Raw genomic sequence first — 25,404 nt, 5'->3', positions numbered from 1 at the left:
AACATTCAGATGTCTTCTAAAAATCTGGTAGCTGTTTTTCTCTTTGACATCTGATGGGAGGGCGTTCCACAGGACAGGCGCCACCACCGAGAATGCCCTCTGCCTGGTTCCCTGCAACTTGGCTTCACGCAACGAGGGAACCGCCAAAAGGCCCTCGGTACTGGACCTCAGTCAGAACGATGGGGGTGGAGACGCTCCTTTCAGGTATACTGGGCCGAGGCCATTTAGGGCTTTAAAGGTCAGCACCATCCCTTTGAACTGTGCTCAGAAACATACTGGGAGCCAATGTAGATCTTTCAAGACTGGTGTTATGTGGTCTCGGCGGTCGCTCCCAGTCACCAGTCTAGCTGCCGCATTCTGGTTTAGTTGTAGTTTCCGGGTCACCTTCAAAGGTAGCCCCATGTAGAGCACATTGCAGTAGTCCAAGCGAGAGATAACTAGAGCATGCACCACTCCGGCAAGACAGTCTGCAGGCAGGTAGGCTTTATGTAGATAATTTCCAAAACCTCAGCAGCTCTCCCACTTTAACCGTATTGTCATCCAGTTTAAGGTGCCCCTGTACATCCTCTGCAAACAGCTGGCAGAGCCCGCCAATTGGGCATTGTGTTGACTGCATGGACAGTGAGTGCCAGTGAACAACAGGGCCAGCACAAATCCTTTCTGATTGCAGGAAGTCACCAAATAAGGGAATTTGGGATGCATGGAGAAAATGTCACCCCACTCCTTTTATTTCAACACTCAAGAAGGAAATAAACTCCCAGTCCCTGCAGCCCTTCCCTCCTCTCGATGAGATGAGAGAGGCCAGGACAGAGCACTCAGAAGACCCCATCTGCTCACCTCTCTTGTTCCCTCACAAACACTGTGCATCTGGGGCTCTAGCTGCTAGTTACTCCTCATAATTCTCTATGCCTCTCTCTGGTCTCCGAGGCCACTCTCCCACAAGTAGAGAGTCCATCGCACCCCTTGCTGTATGCTGGCCCAAAGGGGTGGCATATCCCTTGGATTTTGAGGGAACAGACCTCTCAGAGTGCATAGGTGGCATAAGGGCTGCTGCCAGGGTGAGGCATTCCTAGGGCATGCTTCAGCCAAAGGAAGGACTTTTCATTCCATTGATATTAATGGAAGAATGATAGGATTAAAATGTGCTTCGCTGTGGCACTGTGCTGCTGGAGTTTAAAAATGTCAGGATGTATGTATGTTAGATGGATGGACTAGAGACGTGACTTACACTACCGGTAATAGATTTGGGTTTTTTTTTATAAAAAAATCTTTGTTGGCATGCAGTGTCAGGCACTGTGCTTGGGCTATTAGCATATTTTAACCCAACTGAAGTTACTCCCAAGAAAATGCAAAAACAGTGCAAATCGTTTGCAAATTAAAGTGCTCAAAATACGAGGTTCTTTGCAATGATGGGTATCAGCCAGTATTAGCTCTAACATTCCAGGCGTTCTTCCAGGGTAATAAAGCTGGGCGAGCAAGCAGTACATGGTGTTCTTACATATTAATAACAGTGCAGTTTCTTCAGCACTACGTATTTTTGCAATCACATTCAGGGTGATTTTCATCCCTTAATGCTGGGTGTACATGTATACTGAAGACATCATTAAGGCCTGCAGTCCTTCGGCTGGGTACTGAACTTGCAGTACAGTACTGGGATTCACTTTTGAGTAAACGTGTATAGATGGGTCATCCGTTAATCATTACATAATAGCCACAGCCATATACCAAATGGAGTGGGGGGGGTATTTTCAACTGTTTCGGTGCCTAAGGAAGTAAGGATTCTCTAATCCTCACTGTTGGCATGGGAAGGTGGCATTGGGGCAAACTACACATTTATACTTTGTAGCTTGTCTTTTGAATTCAAGGCCTCACTCCCCATTGCCAGTGCAGGGCGCCTGATCTGGATTGAAACGCTAACATGGGTGTTAAGAGGGGCTTTGACTTTATTTGGGCCACCTACACATATAAGAAGCAGCCCTGTTTAAAATACAGGTGCTACTCCTGTGCCCACCTTTAAGATCAGTAGGCCTAGTAGTGACTTTAGTTATTATTTGTGAGCTTCTACCCTGTATAGTTATTATCTGTGAGATATGGATGGATATGCTAGCTTTTAAAGAGTTTTCCTTGGGTTTCAACCAAAATGTTTTAGCGTCGGGAGTCTTTGGTCGTTATTAAACGAATGCTATTACTTAGCTTAAACTGCGGCTTTAAATTGTACGTTTTAATGCTTCCTTGGTTTAAATTGTACGTTTTAATGCTTCCTTGGTTTAAATTGTACGTTTTAATGCTTCCTTGGTTTAAATTGTACATTTTAATGCTTCCTCTTAATGGAATTCTGTGTTTATCCAATGTAAGCCACCTGGGGGGAGGCAATGGCCTTGGAAACATTTGAAATAAAGAAACTTCCATTGGCTCCCCCACTAAACTCTCGCTGGAAGACTGCAGTTTCCACGGGCGGGGAGTGGGGAGTGTAAAAACACGGAATCCAAAGGTATGAGGGGCACCTTGGGTTTACATGGTGAGCGAAGTGTGGGAATTCCAATCCGAATTCCAACCTCAGCGACTGCGGATGAGGTTGGAAGTGGGACGCAGCCGTTCCTTCGGTGCTAATGAATGCGGCACACAGGGTTATGATTTCTCTGGTTGTGCTTGTGCCACGGAATACTCCTCAGGCGTTATCTGTGTGCGCGCGCGCGAGAGAGAAGGCGGCCGCCCGGCCGCGAAAAAACCAGCGGAGTCTTCTTGTCAAAGCAGCGGAGCCTCCTCTCGCTCGCCTCCCCCCTTATCCCGCCGCAGTCCCAGAGACTTCAGGGTTGTCACCGCCGCCGTCTGGGGCGCCTCGGCCTTGGCCTGGCTTGCGGGCTGCCGCTGGTTGGCGACGGGGGGACACGTGAGGGAGAAGAAAGAGGCGTGAGGTTAGGGCGGGGGTGGGGGCGAAAGAGAGAGGAGAGGAGAAGCGGCGGCAGGAGTTCCCCCGACAGCTGGAGGCTGCGGTAGTTGGCGGTGTCGGCCGCAGTAAAGCAGGGAACGGTCGTCGTTGTTGGCGGCGGCGCGCGCTGTGCGCGGCGGCGGCTCCTCCTCCTCCTCGCTTGGTTGCCTCGGCTCGAGAGCCAACCCCCCGCTTCCTCGGCTCGCTCCTCCTTATTGACAAATACACAAAGGGCCGCGCCGGGCTGGAGACGCGTCTGTGGAGCCGGCATGGGAGACAAGAAGAGCCCCACAAGGTGAGGAGCCAGGGAGGAGGGGAAGCGGGCGCCGACTCGCAACAGGCCGCTGCTGCTGCTGAGGGGGAGAAGCGGCGGCGGCGCTGTGAGGGGGGCTGCCGTTGCCGTTCGCCGCCGCTTCTTCCCCCCTCCCATCTGCTGCCAAAGCCTTCGGCGGCGGCCCCTCAGCGCAGCGAATGGCGGTGAGCGGGCGCTGGGGGCGGCTAAGAGGTAGCTGGCAAGCGGCGGGGCGAAGCGAGGCCCTGAGCGAGTGGGAGGGAGGGAAGGGAGCGATGTCTTGTTTTGTGCCTTAAACCTCCTTTTCTCTCCCCTCCTCCTCTTCCTCCTCCTCCTTATCGCCACCCCCCTCTTTTTTGGGGGGTGTTTAGGCCGAAGCGGCAGCCGAAGCCGTCCTCCGACGAGGGCTATTGGGACTGCAGCGTGTGCACTTTCCGGAACAGCGCCGAGGCCTTCAAGTGCATGATGTGCGATGTAAGGAAGGGCACCTCCACCCGGTGAGTGAGCGGCCCAGAGAGGCCTGCGCTGGTGACACCCGCATCCCCAAGGTTGGAGGGAGGGAGGGAGCGGGGCTGGCCGAGGAGAGGCGTCCGGGGCCGCCGGCTGGGAAGAAGAGCAGAGCCCGGAGGCTGCTGCCGCCACCACCATCATAGCCACCAGGGCAGGCTTTTTATTATTTATTGCTCTCCCTCCCTCCTCCTTCCACAGGAGAGGGTGACAGGAGAGGGAGTGGATGCGCTGCAGGCACCAGCTCTCTCCTCCGTTCCGCTCTCCTCCTCCGTCTGCTTTCCTTCCCTCTCCTCTCCTCTCCTCTCCTCTCCTCTCCTCTCCTCTCCTCTCCTCTCCTCTCCCCGCCCTTGCCCAGTAAACATGGTCTCTTTTTCAACCCCCCCCCAAGCTTAGAGATAATTTCTTTTCTATGAACTTAAAGCCACACGTTCTCTCGCACCACCCTCAATGGTTCGATTTGCCAGTCATGCAGTCTGGAATGGGATAGAAAATAAGCTCCTTTCCTTCCTCAGCTGCTGCTTCTTCTTTTTTGCTTTGCTGTGATCACACAAACAGTGCAGATGTCTGGAGTGTTTGCTGTTTGTTTTTAATCCTGCTCATGGTGATATAGCATTCCCTATGTACATAAAAAACACACCCCTTAAATTGACTAAATGTGAATGCTGTCTGTTGTACACATTGTGCAAAAATAAGTCGTCTTCTGTTGAAGGGAGGACAGAAATGGATAAGGGCTTGGATTTTCTTTTTGAGGCCTGCTTATAGTCTACTGTGTAGTCCTGTTAGCTCATTTAAAAGATGACTTTTGTAATTATTTTCCATGGTGGATTAGAATACTTCAAGAGGGGGGTGTCAACAAACAGTCTCTTGGTTGTTCGAATCTATATTATACTTGCTGATATTTTGCTGAAGTGAGGGCCATTGTCATGTCTTGCCTTAATAGCAAAATGCCCTTCCTAATGTTGGGTGGGATATGTGTGAGGAGAGAGGAAGAATTGCTGGGAGGTACCTGCCAATGAGGAGTGGAGAATGGCAGCTGCTGAGGTGATTAGTTGCCAACTACTGTTTTGGGGTTACCATGGTGGGGGAAACAGGCCTTTACTGATAATTTTTGGGAGGCAGTGGCTGAGGCAGGAGTTGTTTCAGTCAGCACCTTGAAAGCATAAAGTTGCTATCTGCGCAGCAGTTCCTGGCATATAGGCTGTTGATGACTACAGGAGCTACTTGCAAGTCAACAACTGGACATTTCTACAGTGCTGACTAAGAAGATAACTTGCTTCCACGCTGGCCTTCCATTGGTTTACATGTGAGGTCTAGGAACTTAAAGCATACATATTTTCTACTTCTCATCCTGACCTCCCACATTCTGCCTTTACCTTCCAACAGATACTGGTAAAGTTACGCATTTTCCTATGCTCTTCATCTTCCTCCAATGGTGGCAGATGCTTCCTGTCAGAGGGCCACCCCAGCAGCTGTTTCTGGGACTGGGCTACACATAGGCAGATGTCAGGTTTTTCTCTCCATACAACACTTATTTTTCTGGAGGAAAATAAAACCCATTTACATAGATTAAATGGATGTAAAAGGTTATAGTCAGAGATACTCCTGGGGGAAAAGGTAAATCCCTTCCCCATTCATGGTGATTCCTGGCCATTAATAATGAAGATTGGTCCTATCTGCACAACTGTGTCATGATTTCTCTTTCTCGGTCACACTAAATTGTGACAAACAGTTAGGAGATGGCTTATTTATGTAGAAATGTTTATTTTACTCTCTGCAATATTCTTTGCCCATTTACAATTAATTATATACCCTTTTTTGTTATTACATACCCCTTATGTATTCCATTGCTTGGAAAATTCTGTACAATCCAAAACAAGTCTTTTGTGCAGCAGCATTACAGGAAAAATGTGGAAGTATTGTACTTATGAGTCCAGTCAGTCACAGGTTTATTAAACCTCAGTGACTGAGATTTAATGCACTGAAGCATATGCATGAATGATTACATATTTACTAATTGAATATTTATATGCTGCTTTACTTTTGCCTGCCGAGGCTCACAGAGCAAATAAAACATAATTTTAAAGCAACAATATTTATAACCAATGTAAAACAACACACCTAGACATAATAAGAGACAATATATCTTCAAAACCTTATGCAGGGCAGAGATAGAATAACACCTGCTGCTATCAACAGGGGGGGGGGACCTCCGGGCAATTGTGCTAACGGCCCCCTCTTGGTAGTTGCTGTTATTGAAGTGAAAGTATACAAGGTCTGATCCCTTAAGTGTACGTGCAACATTGGCTGATATAGGGGAAGACAGTCTCTCTGGATGTTAGGCCACAAAGATCAGCCAGGAATGTGCTACCAGTGGTACAGTTACTGTAACACTGGCTGAATAGGTTCACACCTTCCAATGTTCAGTAAGAGGCAGGTGGTGGCATTCTGCATCAGCTGCAAAATAGTCTACATTGTAGTCCCAATGTAACATACATTACAGGTAGTCAATCCTGGACATAACAAGAGAATGCATCAGCATAACCAGGTCTCAGTTCTCCAAGAAGAGACTGACTAGGCCTAGGAAGACGATAAAATAAGGCTTCCTGGCTACTGCTATTACAGTACTAGTTTATCCAAAAGAGAGGAGATAGGGATGTTTCAACTCCATCTATCACAGGCATACTAACCCCTTCCAAAGCCTGGTGATTCCTCTTGTCTTATCTCAAGTCTGCTTACCCTTTTTAATACCATCCATTTGACCTTGCCCTCCATACACTTATATAAGAGCACCTTCTGGATGTGTACATTGATAACACTCAACCCCAAAACTCTAGATCAGGGGTGTCTATTTCCTGGCACAGGAATTTTTTATCTCCCCCAAGACCTGCCAATTTTGGCAATGACCAAAAAAGAAAAAAGATACAGCACTAGGGCAGACAGCAAGTTTTAAACCTCTCTACCCAGCCTCTCATCAGCCACCAGATTGATCAGTTGATAAGCAGACAGGGGGTGATAACCCCTTCTGAACAGCTGGTCAGCATGGATCAATAGGAGGGTCTGCATCCTGTGTCTGTATTTGTGTGAATGGGATGGCCACACCCATCACTGGCATGCAGATGCCACAGGGCTTCCTAAGAGTTAAAGTCCTTGGGACAAAAGAGGTTATGGGGGGATATACATGTCTGTGCAGGCTTGCAGTTCTGCATCTTGATCCTGTACAAATTGTGTGGAGTTTAATGGGTTTTAATTTCAAGTAAGGAGGCATAGGATTGCATCCACTAATCAAGGCTTACAGGATGTGGTTTTATAATAAAAGCTATGTCTTCATTTATACATAGTTATATTGAATATTTGTGCCAAAGTGTATTAAATTCATGAGTGGAGATTTAGCAAAAAAATTACTCAGGTTGATGTTTTCATAATATCCTTGCCAATATTGTTTATATTAAATGGCTTCCCTTACTATTTTTTGTACCTTGTTTAGGCATAATTAGTATTCACTAATTTCAGTGGTTCTAGCCCAGTGTTGGCCAAACTTGGGTCTCCAGATGTTTTGGGACTACAATTCCCATCATCCCTGGCCACTGGTCCTGTTAGCTAAGGATGATGGGAGTTGTAGTCCAAAAACAGCTGGATACCCAAGTTTGGCCAACACTGTTCTAGCCATACTTGGAGTAGAACAATGAAATCGGTGGACTTAGCTCAGCCATGACTAATTTAAGTCCATTCATTTCAGTGGGTCTAATCTGATTATGACTTAGTTGGATACCACATTATGAATTTTCAGTAAAACATCAGCTACCCTGATCTTTCTAACCTGTATACTCTTGGCTTCCCTATGCTTTATGTTTTCCACCATTATCATAGCTGGCAGCTCACTGTGTAAAATAAATACATAAATAAAGCAGTTTTGGCACCAAGGACTATTTTTTTCTGGTTACTGGAAACCTGCCTGGTGTTCTACAGTGCTTCCTCCTTGCCTTTACTTCTATTTAGCTGCATCACAAGTGGTTATTCTTTTCCTCCCATTATGTCCTTGGAGATATTAAAATATTTAAATAAGTGACCAATTTTGAAGAACTGCCTTGCTGGATTAGATCAAGATTCATCTAGTTCAGCATGTTGTTTCCAACAGCAGCTAGCCAGATGCCTCTGAAAGCTTACAAGCAAGGTATTAAGTTACAATCATTTCTTTTAGTTTTGTCTCAAGTGTCTGATAAGCGGAGATATACTGCCACTGAATATGAATGTTCCATTTATTTATCATGGCAAATTAACAGACCAATTTTTCTATTCCCTCTTATGCTCTAGCTGAGTTCATGGCCATCATCTTAACTTGTAATAGTAAATTACACATTAAACTAAGCAAGGCATGAAAAATATTTTCGTAAACTGCAGATACAGTATAGTAAGATCATGCATATTTGCTCTCAGATTGGTGGGCACAGGAGTATAGCTCTTGCTGCAATGGCCATAGTGGAAGAGGTAGGGAAAATGTGGTTTCGTGGGTGGAAAGAGTATGAGAGGTCAGGGATCTAGAAAGAGATAAAATGAGCATTGGCTGCCTCTAGCATTTACAGTGGTACCTCGGTTTATGAACACAATTGGTTCCGGAAGTCTGATCATAAACTGAAGCGTTCATAAACTGAAGCGAACTTTCCCATTGAAAGTAATGGAAAGTGGATTAATCTTTTCCAGACAGCCTGTGGAGTACTTAAACTGAGGCGTTCATAAACTTAAGCGAACTTTCCCATTGAAAGTAATGGAAAGTGGATTAATCCGTTCCAGACGGGTCTGCGGAGTACTTAAACTGAAGCGTTCATAAACTGAAGCATGGGTGTAATTGGTTCCGGAAGTCTGTTCATAAACTGAAGCAAACTTTCCCATTGAAAGTAATGGAAAATGAATCAATCCGTTCCAGATGGGTCCACAGCGTTCATAAACCGAAAATTCATAAACTGAGGTGTTCATAAACCGAGGTTCCACTGTACTTATACTGTATGGAAATGATTTGATGCTTCCTTACGCACCAAACTTTATCCAAGAAGGGCTGTTGGCACCAATCTGGCATGGAAACCTGAATGTTCTGGTTACACATTTGTTAAATAGTCCAGGTATAGAGATCATGAAATCCCATTAACTTTCTTTTTCAAAAAGGAGGATTCAGTGGAAACAGTCCTTGTACTGCTAGTCATCTAGTTGGTAGGGGATGGTGGGACTCTGAAAATTGGTGGGTGTGATCTATTTTATGCCTCACCTAGGTTTAGAGTATTTTACAAATATTATTTATTTAATTTGTATACTGCTCTTCATCCGTAGATTTCAGGAATTTTGTCTGCATCAGGAATATGTGTCTGGCTTTATCCTTCCCTGGAAAAGAGATGCAAAAAGCAACATCTTTAAATTATTGACAGATACCAATAATACCGGTAATTTTCTTTTAAAACACTAATTTAGCAGCATTAGAGTTGTGAGACTGATTCCAGGTGTGATAAACTATTATGTAGTCACCAGAGTCCTTAGAATATCAGAGATTTCAATTTGATACATACATTTTGATATAGATAGAATTTGATATCAACTTGTGATACCCAGAGTTTCAGTAAACTCATTAACTTGGAGGGAATTAGCTTAGTAATCATAGAAATGGTCAGATATATTGATGATTTTTGCATAAAATGTTAAGGGGTAAATTCAGAAGCAAGCAAAACATTTAGAACTTGTGCTGCTATTGTATACAAAAAGACCAGTTTTTATCCATGTCAGTCATGGAACTATATATACTGTAACAGTCTTTTCGCATTCATACATAGGCAGTTATTCTGCAGCCATGCATTGCTTTAGGGTGAATCTGTATACAGATGTAATATCAGGTTTCTAGCAGCTATGTTGACACCGTTTTCTAAATTGTACTTGAAAGACATTACATACTATCCATTCAAATGAAATGAAATGCAAATAGGTTTTGCAGGTCTGAAACCATATTTGGTGTTCAGATTTGAGAAGATCGGTATTCTGTAAAACGTATGGTGTCATAACTGCCAGGTGATACAGTGAACAAATTCCCTTTCTATTATGCTTTTGAGGATAAGTGCCTTCTGTGTGGAAGTGATAGCCTCAGATGGTTCCCAAAGGGCATTGCTTTGCATTGTAAAACCACTGCCAAATATTGCACTAGGCTACACGGCAATCTGTTAAATGTTCAGTGGTGAGAAATGTTAGTAATTAAGTCCTCAGAAATTTGCAGTTTCAGTTTATTATGTATTTATTAATATATATGTGCTTACTGATTATGAGTGTTCATTTACTCTGTTCTAGATTATATGACAGATATGAATACTATGAAATTTACTGCATAATATTATAAAATAAAGATTACAGTAATTGTGAAAGTCCCTGTACACTTTGAAAGGAAAAACATTCAATAATACTGATCGATGAAGATAAATAAAGTAATTTCATGTTTTCACAAAATAAATCTAAGGTGCAGAAATAACAGTGATAATCATGTTGGGGCCTTTTTAGATTTCACTGCTTGTTGTCTTCATAAAGCCATCTGTTAAGAGCAGAACACTGGATTTGGTAAGACTATTGATACAAGCCAGCAGAGTTCTCCTCATGTTCTATGAAAACATGGGAGTTTTGAAAAATCTAATTAGGTGATTTTTAATTTTCATAAAACATTTACCGGTATGCCTTCATCAGCTGTACTTCCTCCAGAATGTTGACAGGATGTATATCTGGATGTGCATTCTATTGAAAGCAATGCAGTGCATCCAGTATTTGATGCTCATCTAATTTATGCCCATAGTTCAGAATCACTGAAGAAGATCTGCAGCCAGAAGCCATTTGGGCTTGCACATCTGTAGATTGGAACACTGGAATATATTTCGTTAACACTATATTTCAGGCAATTTTATTTTGTTAGACTGTGAGATGTGATACATCTACAATAAAATACTCATTTTTGCAAAAAATTATTTCAGCTGGTGGTACTTTTCTTTTGTTTTAACATCAAATCAATGCCTGCAAGAAAACCAGGAATATTATGGTTTAGCATTATTTATACTCAATTTTAAAAAATATTGGTGTATATTTTGACAGTTGATTTGAGTTTTCTGTGCTTCCAAAGATATACATTATTGGCTGAAGAGTTAAGGCAGTTTAATTTATTCTGCTACTAAGCTTACAGTTTTAAATTGGGTGAAATTAAATGGTGCCCACCCACCAGTGGAACAGACACCATTGGCAGAATGAATTCTCCCCACACCCGTAAAGTTCCACATGCACACCCAAAGTCTAGAAGAGAGGAAGGGGAAGTCCCATTGTATGTGAGTGAAAGTCACACTTTAGATACGGTATTTGTGGTGGGCAGGAGGAAAGAAAAAGGATGGATTTTAGAAGAATGGCTAATCTGTGGCCCTCCAGATGTTGGACTCCCAACTGCCTACAGCCCCAGCCAATGTGACCAACTGACATAGTTGATAGGAGCCGCAGTCAAATAACATTTAGGACCACAGGTTAACTACCGCTAGTTTATAGATACCTGAGCAAAGGAGAAAGAGCAATTTGAAAGAGTGTTGAAATTCCAATGCTTAACCACATACATTTTGCTTATCTGTCTCTTTTCCATTGGATGGTTTGCAAGTTGTTTCTCAGAACCAATATAGCTAGATACTTGTTTTAAAGTAATAATTAAAAAACTGAACTTTCCAAGATACTATTTTACACTAAATAGAAGATTCCCCATTTTGCATTGATCATGTATGTGTGTGCTTGCACACCTAGAGACCCAAGTAAAATAGCATGAGGTAGCATGTGTCCATCATTTGGGCTTGCTTGCTTATCATGGGCAGGTGCAATAATCTTTAGATTTTAGAACTTGAATTCTCTACACCAATTTGTAAGAAATTCTTTAAAAGATAAGTTACTCACTGAAGAGGAAGTACAGCACTTGAATCTTCTTCTATGAAGGGACCATCAGGAGATTGAAGTTAGTCTGCCTGCGCCATTTCTCAGTCTGACACAGAGGTGGGGAAAATAAAAGAATACAATGGTTGCAATAGTCCTATGCATATGTGTTTATACTATACACCAAAAGTGTGTGGTCACAGTGCAAAAAGGAATTCCAGACTTCATAAGCTGAAAAGTGTCCATAACAGGACCCAACAATGTCCTAGCTCAAATATAGATAGCTGTTACTGAACGATAACTTCTTTCAACCCCAGCAACCAAAATAGTTCTACTGGCCAACAGCATACCAATGCTTTGGAGAAATAAGGTGTCACTACACTTTGACAAGGCTCCACAATTTTGTAAAGAATGATGAAATTCTTTATACTTTCTTTATCAAGATAATTATTTTTTTCTGGCCAGAGTCATTCAGATATCTTGAATGGGCCAAGCAATCATAGGAATGTGGTTTATGTCAGCATAACTTCCCATGTGCAGTCTATTATGCATATAAACCACAGACGTATTGACAGAAACTGGTGGATTATTTTTATACTGTTATTTAGTTTTAGCATATTCTCTTCTAGGCATCAATAGAAATAACAGTGACTGTTATGGCTAACATGGTCAAAGATGAGGGCTGCTAGCCATGACTTTTATATCCATTAAAAACCAAAATGATTAAGAAAAAACTCCTTAACCATTACTGCATTACAGCTCCATTTTACAATAATGCAAGTCGAAATACAACTGCGAAGTTCCATGATAATGGCAACCTACAGACTCATTTTTCATTTTCGTGTATAGTTAATGTGTTCTATATCATTTTAAACATCATTTCAGAAAGTTTCATTATCTGGCAACAGTTTTTCAAAACAACATTTTACCTGTGAGTAAAACAACAGCAGCGCCATGTACGACTCAAAATATCTATTTCCCCTCCCTAAAGTTCAGTGAAAGACCTCTCCCAAGACAACAGAGAAAAAGGTTAATAACGATAGTATTGATAATTTTGCTTTCTCATTGGTGTAATGACAATAAATTTTGTGTTTCAAACAAAATCATACTAGCTAAGGCCAATAAAACTTAACATTGGTCGAGTGTGTTGGATTAGTCGCACAGCACATATATTCTTCACCAACAATTGAAAAGGAAAAACTGTTTTAACTTTTTTCTCCACTTCGATGTTCTTGGTATTAAGAAAATGTGATATTAACTGAAATGTGTTTTATGTACAACATTTTTTTGTGATGTAACACCGCAATGGTGCAATTTACCTACCGTAGCATAAATGTGTTGACATGTGTGTCATTTAAACCTCCTTTTAGGACTGTCATCTTTTATTCTCTGAAATGGTAGTAATTATTAGGAGAGCATTCCTATGCAGAAGAAACTGGCCCAAAGCAAGCTGGTGTAAATTAAGCTGAAGTACAGTTACACCAGATCCAGACTTTGTTCAGCGGCGGGGCTGCTGCTGCTGCTGCTCTCCCTAGGTCTGCCACAGGGAAAACAAGCCTTTAAAACAGTCTTGTACACCAGTAGCCAGGGCATGTGGTTGAGCTGAGCAGGCTTGAGCCTCAGCTGAGTCAGGATGAGCAAGTTAAGCAAGTGTATGTTTGGCTGAACTAATGTTGGCAGCTTAATACCATTGGAGATCTGCTGCATCCAAAGTTGCTCATTCCAGTGGCTTTTGTCATAGGATTGCCCCCAAAGCAATGTAGAGCATCTTACAGAGTTTTAAACAAAAAAGGTGCCTGCCCTCAAAAAGCTTACTGTCTGAAAGACAAATCTGGCAAGGGCGGAATGAACATATGTTACTGCTTTTAGAAGATAATATAATTATGTGTCAATATATTGTTACATGCCACCCCAATCTCTGAGCGTTGCAAGATTCCAGGGGTTCCAGGCACTTACCCAGGGGTTGTGTTACCTTCAGAATGAGGTACAGCGGAGACTGCGGTGTCTTTATGATACAGTCATACCTTGGTTTAAGTACGCTTCGGTTTGAGTACTTTCAGTTTAAGTACTCTGCGGACCCATCTGGAACGAATGAATCCACTTTCCATTACTTTCAGTGGGAAAGTTCGCTTCAGGTTAAGTACACTTCAGGTTAAGTACGGACTTCCAGAACCAATTACACTCATACTTCGGGTTAAGTACGCTTCAGGTTGAGTACTCCGCGGACCCGTCTGGAACAGATTAATCCACTTTCCATTACTTTCAATGGGAAAGTTTGCTCCAGATTAAGTACGCTTCAGGTTAAGTACAGACCTCCGGAACCAATTGTGTACTTAAACCGAGGTACCACTGTATATGGTTAATTTACACATATATACAACCTGAGCCTACAATGGAGAAGTTCACAGCATTAAGACCCCAAGGGAGTCTTGCTTCTTTCACAGATGCAGCCTGAGTTCAAGCAGAAATCAAGCATCTCTCTCTCTCTCTCTCTCTCTCTCTCTCTCTCTCTCTCTCTCCCAGCCTATTGCTTCTAGCTTCTATCTCACATAACTCAGCTTTCAATTTTACCCTTTGTCTTTGAGTTGGAGGAGAAGGGCCATCCCATTTATTGTCTGGCACTGAGCCGCTTCCTTTGTTACCTTAATGGGTAACAAAGGAAGTTAGCCTGGCTATCCCAGGAATTTGAATCCTAGCTTAGATTTTAACACTTGCTGGGCCCAGGAATTAAAAGGGTCTCAGCATGCAGCCTATTCCCCCCCCCCCCCCGCAACTCACAACACTATTTAATAATCAGGGAATAATGTCCCTATAGGAAATGTGATTATGCTGAAATAAAGCGCAGAAGTTGCCACTGATGTGCTGGAGTCATCTGGGAAAGTTGTTATTGTTGAGTTTGAGACTGGTAAATTGAAAAGGCAATTTGTTAGCCAAGTGATAGAATATGCTATTCATTCGTATGAAACCATCTTTTTAAATATCTTTAAAAATGTGGCTTCTGTGGCATTTGTCTTCCTTGCAAATGACAGAGGTTAGGTTGAACAGAAACAAATAACAAGCGCAAGTTGCTGTGGGCATTTTGACTTCCCACATGGACTTGATGCTGACATGCAACTTATAAATGCCTAGTAAAGTGTGAGATGCACAGAATCTTGCTTTGGAGGCATTTGTTTGTAGATGGCTGGGCTATCAATGAATTTTCACATCTTACATTGGTGATCTTAAAACCGAACACAGTTCATTTTCCAGAAAACATTTTTTCGACAGTTTCCAATAAGCATTACCATAAGTTTGACACTTGCCCATAAAATATTTGCTCTTTATGTATATTGATACAAATGGAAAAATCCTGATTCCCACTTTTAGAGAAAACACCTGTCTAAGTTATAAATTCTTCAGGTTGCAAAACTTACATTGGTCACAGCTTTTAAAACACAATAAAAATAAAGCATTTAAACTATCTGTGGCATACTTCTTGATTATTTTTGTACGGATGATCAATGCAGTTAACAAAAAGTTGAATGTTAATTGGAGTTAAATAATATTAGCTAAAATACAAAATAGGTAAAGAAGCTTACCAATGTTACATTGGTCACCCCAGATTACTCAACTTTAGGATTCTAATGCACTGTTAAATGTCAATCTTTTTCTTTTAGTTAATCATTGGTGAAATTATTTTCTGGAATATTCAAATAATAACTAAATATGGTATATTACATATGCTACAGATGTTTTCATCTTACAGTTTTGATGTTAGATATTTAATGCAGCTAAATTTTGGAAATATAAAAGAAAGTATCTTTTTTGTCTCACACTTTAGAAAGACAGTTTATTTTATTTGAAAGAAAAGTAAAATGGAGCTAGGGAGCTGTGAATAAGGAGCTAAAAACTAGTTTCTGGGTACCATTTAGAAGACAATAAAAGGATGTTTGATGCTGTACTTTCACACTGCTTGCTTTTAACACTAACAGGAGTTACTGCTCATGTAATTTGCTTTTGGCTGCTGTCCAAACAACGGAAAGAGCTGTGTGTCTTACCAGAGCCTTGTTTGCTGTTTTTACTAGCAAGAGACAGCCAAAGTAACAAGTAGGTTTTAAACCTAAACTGGCAATTCAAGTTTAGGGTATAGGTTTTAGCTGTTTCTGCTATCTCGTGTATACTGTAAGATACCGTTTGGTCAATTGTTTTATGTTTTATGTCCTCAATATAATCATTCTAGTTCAGACTTTGTATACACAAAACTACACTGAAAGGAACTGTAACACCAGCCAGTAGATGCAAGATCCTGAGTTGGTTCTGTGCTTCTCCCTAGTGTTCTGGCATTGCTCTATTGATTCTCATGTTGACCAGGTGGTTTCAGCTGGCTTGTTAAGAAGCCATAATCATGTATCAGTTTTCTTTCAGGACCATATGGTGAGTGAGTAACCATGTGATGAAACTAGTTATATCACAATCTGGATAACTGATAACCTGAGTCTACCTGCTGCCTTCCTTCCGGATAGGAGTTAAAACAGCACTAACTAAACTGATGAACCACATTCTCAATCACACCACTATAATAATATGAAGGGATCATAGGCATGGTACTAGTTGAAGGGTGTGCTTCTTGAGTTTCTAACCCACTTATATCATGTAAATTGGGAGGCTCCTGTGCTCTCCCCTCAGAAGGCAAGAAAATAGGACAGTGCTGCACTTTATAGCCCTCTTTCAGATGTGCTATTCTTGAGTATCCTTTTAGTGGCCCTGTGCTGAATTAGTCTTCTCTACAGGATCTCTGCTGATAGTCTCTTAGATTGTGTAATAGCATGGCATTAACTAGGTTTTGCTGTGTTTTTATGCCCCATAGGGATTATAGGCTACTAAACAACTCAGCTGCTGAATGCATATAGCCAGCTAGTATTCATTGTTTTGAAAAATAAAGAGTTAGTTACAGATTTCCAGAATATTGCTGTTAAAGTCTATATTATTTGTGTTATTCTGCAATGAGGCTTCCAGGAAGATACTCGTAATTTAAGACTTGAGGAATATAAAAAAGAAATTGCTCTACATTTTCAAAGTGTTCAGCAGTAAAAAGTGGATTATGTCTTAGGACTTAGAAGATATAGGAACAAAGTTCTATTAGAAGCTAAATAGAACTTGAGTCTTCTGTGCAAATTGCCAAGAAATAATCCTGTACACTAGCCTCCAAATTTGTTATTTTATTTTAACACCCTAGAGCTGTAATCAGTTGTTACCTAACACTTACCCTAAGTAATTCACATCACATATACAAACCTCTTGCTAGCTCTTACTAGGTTTTGTTTTCTTTAATTGTCTTTTGCTATTCTCTGTTTTCCCAGCAGCTTAGTATTTTTTCCCCATTCTTTTAATTTATGCTAAGAACAGCAAAAATGACTGTTAGCAATTAAACTGACCAGGCATATTCTGTGTGTATGTGTGTGTCTGTCAGTCTGTCCTAGGGCAATGTTCCCTGAGTGAGGCAGAGGAAGTAACTGAATCTCATTTCCACTGGTGTGCTTCCTATACATATCACCACTCTTGTTTTTGACCAAGGTCATGCTGCTGTACTTTTACAAGGTAATGGAGTACAAGATAGTGCCTCATTTTATAATGTGGGTTCATTTAGACAAACTTACTGAACATTAGAGTGAGAAATAAAACACATTATTAAAACTTCGCAAGCTGCAGCTCTTGCTAGTGATAACTACAATAAACATGTAATAATGAGAATGTATCCTAACTGATTTTCTGGGAAATAGAGTAAATAAAAGACATTGCTTGTTTTTCAAGCTGTTTTAAAGTGGGGCTTTAAACAAGGGACTCTCTGGGCCAGGGATCAAAGGTAACATGTATGCCATTTGCTTTTTAGCCAACTTCAAATCTGGTTATCCAGGTGCTTAAGCTCACTTTTACAATTACAAGAAAAATGTCTGTAGATATAAATCTGATTAATAAAATGATTTTAAAAATAAAATCGAGTGGTTGTGCATGCAAAGCAATAAGCAGTATTCTAGAATCTCCACTGGCAAGCACCAGTGAGCAGCAGTACAGAAAGCCGTATACATCCTGCTATAGTGCAGTGCAGTAGTTCAGTGCAGTAGGGATTGGCAATGAATGTGAACTGTAATCAGTTTGCACTGGTTGTCAATAGCTTTTCAGCAGATGCAGTGTGGAAACACTAGCTCTGTCCAGCCTTCTCTTTTTCCCACCATAGGTGCCTGCAAATATCTGCTAATAACCCAGACCATTTCTCCTCTGGTTGGTTTTCAGTGGTGGAAATTGCATAAAACAGTCCATACATATTTCCACACATCTTCACAGCAACTTGTGCAAGGTAGCTAATTTCAATAATAATGATTCTTATAATCTTTAAATATAATTAAGTTTCCTTAAGACTAATGATGTGAACTTAGTCCCACACGTTTAGCTAAGAACTGACATATAGAAATTTTTAGCATGCCAATAAAAATATAAGAAAGTAGTCTACATAGTGCCATGAATGAATGAATGAATGAATGAATGAATGAATGACAAAGCGGCTTTCAGAAATAAGAACTGGCCTATCCATAGAAATTGAAATAAAATGTTTTACCTTATGCTGTCACTCAGCTGATGGCAAGGTTTCAATCAGTTTAATAGAGAGAGAAGCAATTTTCAGCTATTTCACTGGCAGCTTGCAGGCCTCGATAAGTCTTCTGCAGAGGGTGGGAGACCTTCCAGGACAGAGCAGAGAGTGGTAAGGGGGATTGCTGAGAATTGCACCCTTCTACATTCTGCTGATGGAATCCTTGCCATCACCTAGGGATACAGTCCATACCATACTTGCAAGTAATTTTAGGCTGTGATCCAATAGACAGTTACATATATTTAGCCCTGTTTAGATATGTGAGTTTAAGCCTTCAAACTACAGGTTTATAGCCTTATGTAAAAGCATCTCTAAACCATTTAATATTTCAAAATCTCATAAAAAGATTACAAAAATAGAACATAAAGCAATAAAGCAGTATAATAAAAATAGATACAACATAAAAATCAGTATCAATAAAACCAAATTTAGAAAAAAAAATCAGTCCAGTCTCATGGGTGAGGAAGTCTGATTTTTATTAATTACAATCATATACATAATCAACTTAACTTAAATGTCAGTAGATACAAGGTGTAGTCTAGCAAGGAGTACTTCATATAAGCCCTATCCTATTCACTTCAGCATCTTGCACAGGGATGACATGTGACCTGTTACCTCCATAATATTACAGTGGTACCTCGACTTATAAATGACTAGACTAACGAATGTTTTGAGTTACAAACAGAGTTCCGTCCGCCATTTTGGATGTGGTTTAGATAGGATTTTTTTGACTTACAAATTTTTAAAATCCCCCATTGGCTTTGACTTATGAATTTTTCGACTTACGAAGGTCCGTTCGGAACGGATTAAATTCGTAAGTCGAGGTGCCACTGTACCATTATTCGTTTATGCCTAGTGTATTTAATGAACTGACAATCTCTTTTGATCGCATATGGATTTTCTAGCCTCAGATAATTTTCCAAATATAAGATTTGGCTTTAGTTATTAATTATTAATTATTGGAGCTTGCAGAAGATTAGTGGATGATTGTGTTTCTTCATGTGAATCAATTTGAGGGTGGAAGGCCTTTTTTTGTTGTTGCAAGGGTCACTTAGCAGTAACATCTTATGCTCTATTAATTGATTGAGTTTGTATTTCATTATTTAGAAAATTAAACTTGTATTCAATTTTCGCTTTAAATTGATCTTAACCCTGTAAATAATTTCCCAAAACTTTTTTATATTGATGATTTACAATGAATTGAAAAAAAGTTTAAAATAACCTTTGTTAAAAAACCAGAAGCATTTTTAAAAGGTATCACAGGAATCAATATACCGAAAGAATACAATAATTTGTTTATGTATGCAACAACGGCCCGACAGATATTGTTAGCCCAACACTGGAAACAAGACCAAGTCCCTAATAAAGAAGATTGGCAACTTAAATTAATGGAATATGCCAAAATGGCTGAATTAACTAGAAGACTTAGAAATCAAGATGACAACAAATATAAAAAAGAATGGAAAATGTTTACAGTATTGCATATTTACAAAAGCATTGTAAGGAAGTTAATACAGTAGCAGGTTTTTTTTTATAAAAAACCACTTGTAATATTAAGGAGCATGTTTAAATTCAGAAACAATTAAAGATGAGGAAATTATTGACATGTATAAATTAAGATAATACAAAAGAACCAGGGGAGGGAGTGGGGGAAAGTTGAGGTATCTAAGTAATCCCAAAATATGAATTTATTATGGTGTGAAAATGTTTTACTTTCCTTTTTTCCTATCTTCTTTATTATCTTCCTTTTTTGGTTTATTTTCTCTTTTTATATTTGTGTGATGATAATGTTTAACTGTGGAAAAAATAATTATATATACATATAGATCTTAACCCTAAGAACTGCATTCCATGCCCCACATTAACACTACTGAAGTAAAACAGCAATTTTGCCAAAATTTTGCTTCTTTTTTTTTTAGTAAGATTGGTAAAGAGAGGTATAATACAAATATTGTTCACAAGGACTATTTTGCTAGCATTCAGTTATTAGTAATTAATCCCATCACCCTTTTAGATATTTAAGAAAACATTTGAGCACATACAGTTTTTTATGTTGCTATTTAGAATACATTACAATTGTATATTTGTGATAAGTATTTCTTTTACATATGCATATTGTTTGAAGTCTTCTAATTTGCTAGATAATGTTTTATTCTTTTATTTCTCCTTTACAGGAAAGCCATAGCCCAATCTTGCAACATGCTGTGGCAATACATACATTATTTAGATAGGATGAACCAAGAGTTTGTACTATTGTTGAGAAAAATGATATTTTATGGGATTGCAACAATGTTCCTCTGGTTTTCCAAGCAAACATGCGAGTTTGCTTGTTTAGGATTGGGGCACTCTTAACTGCCTCAATGATTATTTTATTTTATTTTTTAAATTTGTCAATTGCTTTATCTTGTCCAGGGCATGACACCGCCACAGAAGTGGGTGGAGAAGTCTAAGATCTTTCTGCCCAGCAGGGATGCAGACTATCCCCTACCCAGTCACCAATCACTGTATGCCTAAAAGTGTGAACCTACAAGTTAGAATACTCTTTACTTCAGTTTTGTTGGTTAGAGAATCTATGTTAAGTAAAATGTAAAGGGTAAAGGACCCCTGAATGGTTAAGTCCAGTCAAAGGCGACTATGGGGTTGTGGTGCTCATCTTGCTTTCAGCCCGAGGGAGCCAGTGTTTTTCTGCTGACAGCTTTCCAGGTCATGTGGCCAACATGACTAAACCGCTTCTGGCGCAACGGAACACCGTGACAGAAACCAGAGCGCACGGAAACACCGTTTACCTTTCTGCCACAGCAGTACCTATTTTATCTACTTGCACTGGCGTGCTTTCGAACTGCTAGGTTGGCAGGAGCTGGGACAGAGCAACGGGAGCTCACTCCGTTGCGGGGATTCGAACCGCCGACCTTCTGATCGGCAAGCCCAAGAGGCTCAGTGGTTTAGACCACAGCGCTACCCGTGTTAAGTAAGCTTAAATGACTAGTTTCTAAGAAATACTTTGGCAACTTTTTGTAGCTTGCTTTTTTAATTCGGTGAAATTTTATGTAAAAAATTGAATTTCCAAAGAATATGTTAAACGTGTCATTTGAGTTGTTTTTTTAAATTAACCTGTGATAGGTTGTATTGAAATCAGTGGATAGGACAAACTAAAATCCTTTTGAGTTGTATAAAAGGTGTTGTCAGCTGGCAGTAAAACTTAGCAATGCAACAGATAAGCAAGCAATTTTCAGAAATTCTCTCTGCAGCCTTCTGTCTTTTCTTACTCTGCTCTGAAGGGTCTCCTAACTTTCTGAAACAGATTTAGAGAAGGCTAGGGCAAAAGGGGAGTGCAGTGGGAAGTGGAGTTGCTGAAAATGCTTTTCATCCTCATCCCTCCATGAAAACATTACTGTCAGTTGAGTTAACACTATTGGATATAGACCACTGGTTTCAGTTCAGCTATTCTGACTAGCACTCAGTTGATACAACCCTATAGTTTTATATTATTTGTTTGTTTGTGAGCTGCCCAAAGAACATCTGTTATAATCACAGTTAATAAATAAGTACAACTGATATAATGAATGGATAAAATACCAGTCAATTTAAGCAGTTAAAAGTTGTCATTAACAATTTTCAGGTGATTGTTCCTAGGATGTATATATGTCAAACATGGTTCCTTAGGAATTTTAAAATTAGTATGTTAACAGCTTCCTGTACCTGTATTTTTACATATTGCAATAAAAATAATTTCCTGGTAAATCTAGTAGTAGTAGACACAGTAGACACCACCACAGAAGTGGGTAGAGAAGTCTAAGATCTTTCTGCCCAGCAGGGATTCAGACTATCCCCTACCCAGTCACCAATCAGCCATTTGATGGAAAACCCCTCCTTAGCTAATTTGCATGGATCAGCTGTAGAAGGGGGCTGTGTGTGCATGTATCCCATGTGTGTGCATGAGATTGTGAAGTGACTGCACCCACTGTAGTGCACAGAGGTTTTATAAAAAAAGGCTAGCCTAGAGTTTCGCAAACTGGATACCCTTCAATAGAAATCTAATGTCATTGATGGGATAATATTTTCTTCTTAGGAATTTTCTTGGGACTTGGAGAAGGGCCATAGCTCAGTGGGTAGAGTACATACTTCCAATGCAAAGTGTCCCTGGTTCAATTCCTGGTTGTTATTGGGGGGTTTTTTGGTGTGTGTTTTTTTTGATAGGGCTGGGAGTATCTCATGTCTGAAACTCTGGAGAGCTGTATCCAGTCTTGACAATGCAGAGCTAAATAATGGTGTGACTTGATACAACACACCTTCCTTTCTTCCTATGTACATTATGTTTTAGTCTAGTTAGACTAAAAATACTTTTGTGCTACACACTTTTGTGCCCGTGGAAGTTGTCGGGGGGAGGAGAGGCTTTACTGTTTCAAGAACTTCAAAGATGTATTTAGTTGTTTCTTAGAAAATGAAGCCTACATTCACAAATCTAAATAGGGTTTTGTGTGGAATGGGTGTATTGTTAACTGTGATCAATTTAACAAAAAATAATTTTCGTGCAGAAATTTACTGATGCTAGGGAGTTTAATTTCTCTCATACATTTACACACAGGAAACCTCGACCTGTCTCTCAACTGGTTGCACAACAGGTTACGCAGCAATTTGTGCCCCCTACACAATCAAAGAAAGAGAAAAAAGACAAAGTAGAAAAAGAAAAAAGTGAAAAGGAAACGACTAGCAAAAAGAACAGTCACAAAAAAACAAGGTAAACTTTGGTACTTTTTCTATTATTTGGAGAACAAAATGAGATAATCTCTGCGAAATTCTTAGAAAATGGTAAAGAGTCACACAATGATCCCTACCCACATAGTTGCAATGTTTACGCACTCCGCTGTTAGATTGGATCACACCACGGGAAAGTGTGTATCTTTAGAAAGGGCCTGATATATAGCTGTATCTATGTTCACATGTTGCTGAACACATCGTCATGTATCTATATTTTTTAAAAATGGCACCTGAGATCTTCAGATGAAGAGTGGGATATAAATTTAATAAATAATAATAATAATTATATACCCTGATTTCTAGAAAAATCTGGTGCCAGCATTTTTACCTCTTAAAATTCTGGTCATGAAAGTCTGTCTTTTAATAGTGAGAAGCATTTCAGCAAAATTTGGAAGTAAGACACAAAGGGGAAAAAATTCGGAGATTTCACCTTTTCCAAATTTTAATTGGTCGCAGATTGAGAAAAGGAGATTTGCAGTCAGTCAATAAAGTGTCTGAAAATTGGACAAAGTATATGCACACTGCACTTACTTGTGTACTTTAGAAAGGTTCAGATGGTGGGATGAATTTGCACTGGCAGCAGAAACCTGTATATTTTTACAGAATCTAAACTATATTTATTAGCATATGCTAATACAGTCAGATGGTTGTTATAAAGGTAATGTAATCAGGGTCTATTGTCTTATAATATAAGGCAGCTTTGCCAGTTGATTAAACATGGTTGAACAATTGGGAGTAACTATGAAACCACCCCACCCCCATGCGGTGGGGTGTAAATTTCTGCTGCTCGCATTATCTTCAATAAAAGTAACCATTACGGTAGACACCATTATTATTCAATTACAATTTGAAATTAGCCCATCTTATCACCCCTTCTCTGTCTACCTGAGAGAGCTCATATGAAGGGAATGAAACTCCATCCAGATGAGACATTGATCTGAGAATAGGTGTGCAGTTTGTTGGAAACAGGATTCCACTCCTCAATAAAGAGCAAGTTTTCAGCTCGCCATTGATCCTTGATCTGTTGCTGTAGCTTGAATTGCAGGTTGTGATAGTAGAGAGGAGCATTCTTTTCCAGCTAGACCTAATGTACTGGCTTCAGAATTTCCTAGGAAATGAGGAGTTTGCCACTATGGTGCTTACTATGTAAGCTGACTTTGATGAGTTCAATGGAACCTCAGCTGGTCCAGAATGCAGTGGCCTAACTCTTCTCTGGAGCTTGCCAAAGGGAACATACAGCATCTATTTGAAGTGCTGGTGTTGCCCTTTAAATCCATAGAGGACTTTGGGGGACCCTCTGGAATAGACTTTGGGGGAATACGAGGAGAGGAATGGGAAGTCCCACTGAGCAAGTGGAATGCCACTTGTTCAGTGTTGGATACAATCCAAGGTCTCTGGGACCTGGGTAGGGGGAAACCATCTTTTATCTTGGAGAACTGCTGTCAGATTAAGTTTAAAAAATGTCATCCTAGACCAATGATACGATTCAGAATATGGCAGCTTCTTACATATGTTTGGGCTTCAAATATAACCTTAATTCAGATGATTTCTGAATTACCGCTTTGATTATTTTTATTACTCTAGGCCCAGGTTGAAAAATGTGGATCGAAGTAGCGCCCAACACTTGGAAGTTACTGTTGGTGATCTGACAGTCATTATTACAGACTTTAAGGAAAAAACAAAGTCACCACCTGCTTCCAGTGCAGCTTCTGCAGATCAGCACAGCCAGAGCGGTTCTAGTTCTGACAATACAGAGAGAGGAATGTCCAGGTCGTCTTCACCAAGAGGAGAAGCCTCATCACTGAATGGAGAATCTCATTAAAGTTTATTTACTCCAGTTTCTTTAGTCTTTCCAAACTTGCAAAATGTACACAACTTCTGCCAACAGTTACCACATTTTCATGACTTGTTATCCACAGTGCACGATTTGTATGTTTACTCAAATATGATTTATGCAGTTTTATACAAAACAAGTGCAGCAGTGAAATTAAATTTCATTGCAATCTACAAAACCTTTTCAGATGACTTTTTAATCTTCATATAAAAAGGTGCCATGAAAATGTGGTTTGAATGTTCTTGATGCAGTGTTACTGGTAAGTCCATTTTCACCTTTAGTTTAGTGAATTCTAACACAACTCTTGGATTCTATACTATTGGCATGTACTGAATTGAATTTTTTTATAACATAGTTCAAGCTGCCTAAATATGTATTATTTGAGAATTGTGAAACATAGTTATATGTATGCAAGTCAAAGATCAACTTAATCAACTATTGCTGCAAAAGACTTTTCGTAATGATTATCTTTAAAACACCTGCTGGTACTTGGTGTGGTTGAATAGGAAAAATGTTATTAAATAAAAAAAAAACATTTGTATGAA

General features: G+C 40.0%; 1 protein-coding gene across 2 annotated transcripts; it reads left to right on the top strand.

The window, feature by feature from the left end:
- Positions 1-2,932: 2,932 nt before the first annotated feature.
- YAF2 (YY1 associated factor 2) lies at positions 2,933-25,404 on the top strand. Of its 2 annotated transcripts, none has more exons than XM_060279602.1 (4): positions 2,933-3,224; positions 3,593-3,718; positions 22,853-23,005; positions 24,610-25,404. In XM_060279602.1, the coding sequence occupies exons 1-4, from the start codon at positions 3,199-3,201 to the stop codon at positions 24,845-24,847; spliced, it is 543 nt and encodes a 180-aa protein (XP_060135585.1). In that variant the 5' UTR covers positions 2,933-3,198; the 3' UTR covers positions 24,848-25,404. The 2 variants fall into 2 exon arrangements, with proteins under 2 accessions (XP_060135585.1, XP_034983370.2); XM_035127479.2 differs by lacking the exon at positions 2,933-3,224 and adding an exon at positions 20,680-20,771 and having other exon boundaries at positions 3,599-3,718.

This window comes from Zootoca vivipara, chromosome 10 (assembly GCF_963506605.1).
Source record: "Zootoca vivipara chromosome 10, rZooViv1.1, whole genome shotgun sequence".
NCBI classification, from domain to species: domain Eukaryota; kingdom Metazoa; phylum Chordata; class Lepidosauria; order Squamata; family Lacertidae; genus Zootoca; species Zootoca vivipara.
Note: the sequence above shows the minus strand (reverse complement) of the source record. Positions and strands in the feature narration are given on the sequence as shown.

Coding starts and splice junctions, on each gene's coding strand:
- YAF2 (XM_060279602.1), top strand. CDS start 3,199: ATGGGAGACAAGAAGAGCCCCACAAG. Junction 3,719..22,852: donor AGGAAGGGCACCTCCACCCG/GTGAGTGAGCGG, acceptor ATTTACACACAG/GAAACCTCGACCTGTCTCTC. Junction 23,006..24,609: donor AACAGTCACAAAAAAACAAG/GTAAACTTTGGT, acceptor TTATTACTCTAG/GCCCAGGTTGAAAAATGTGG.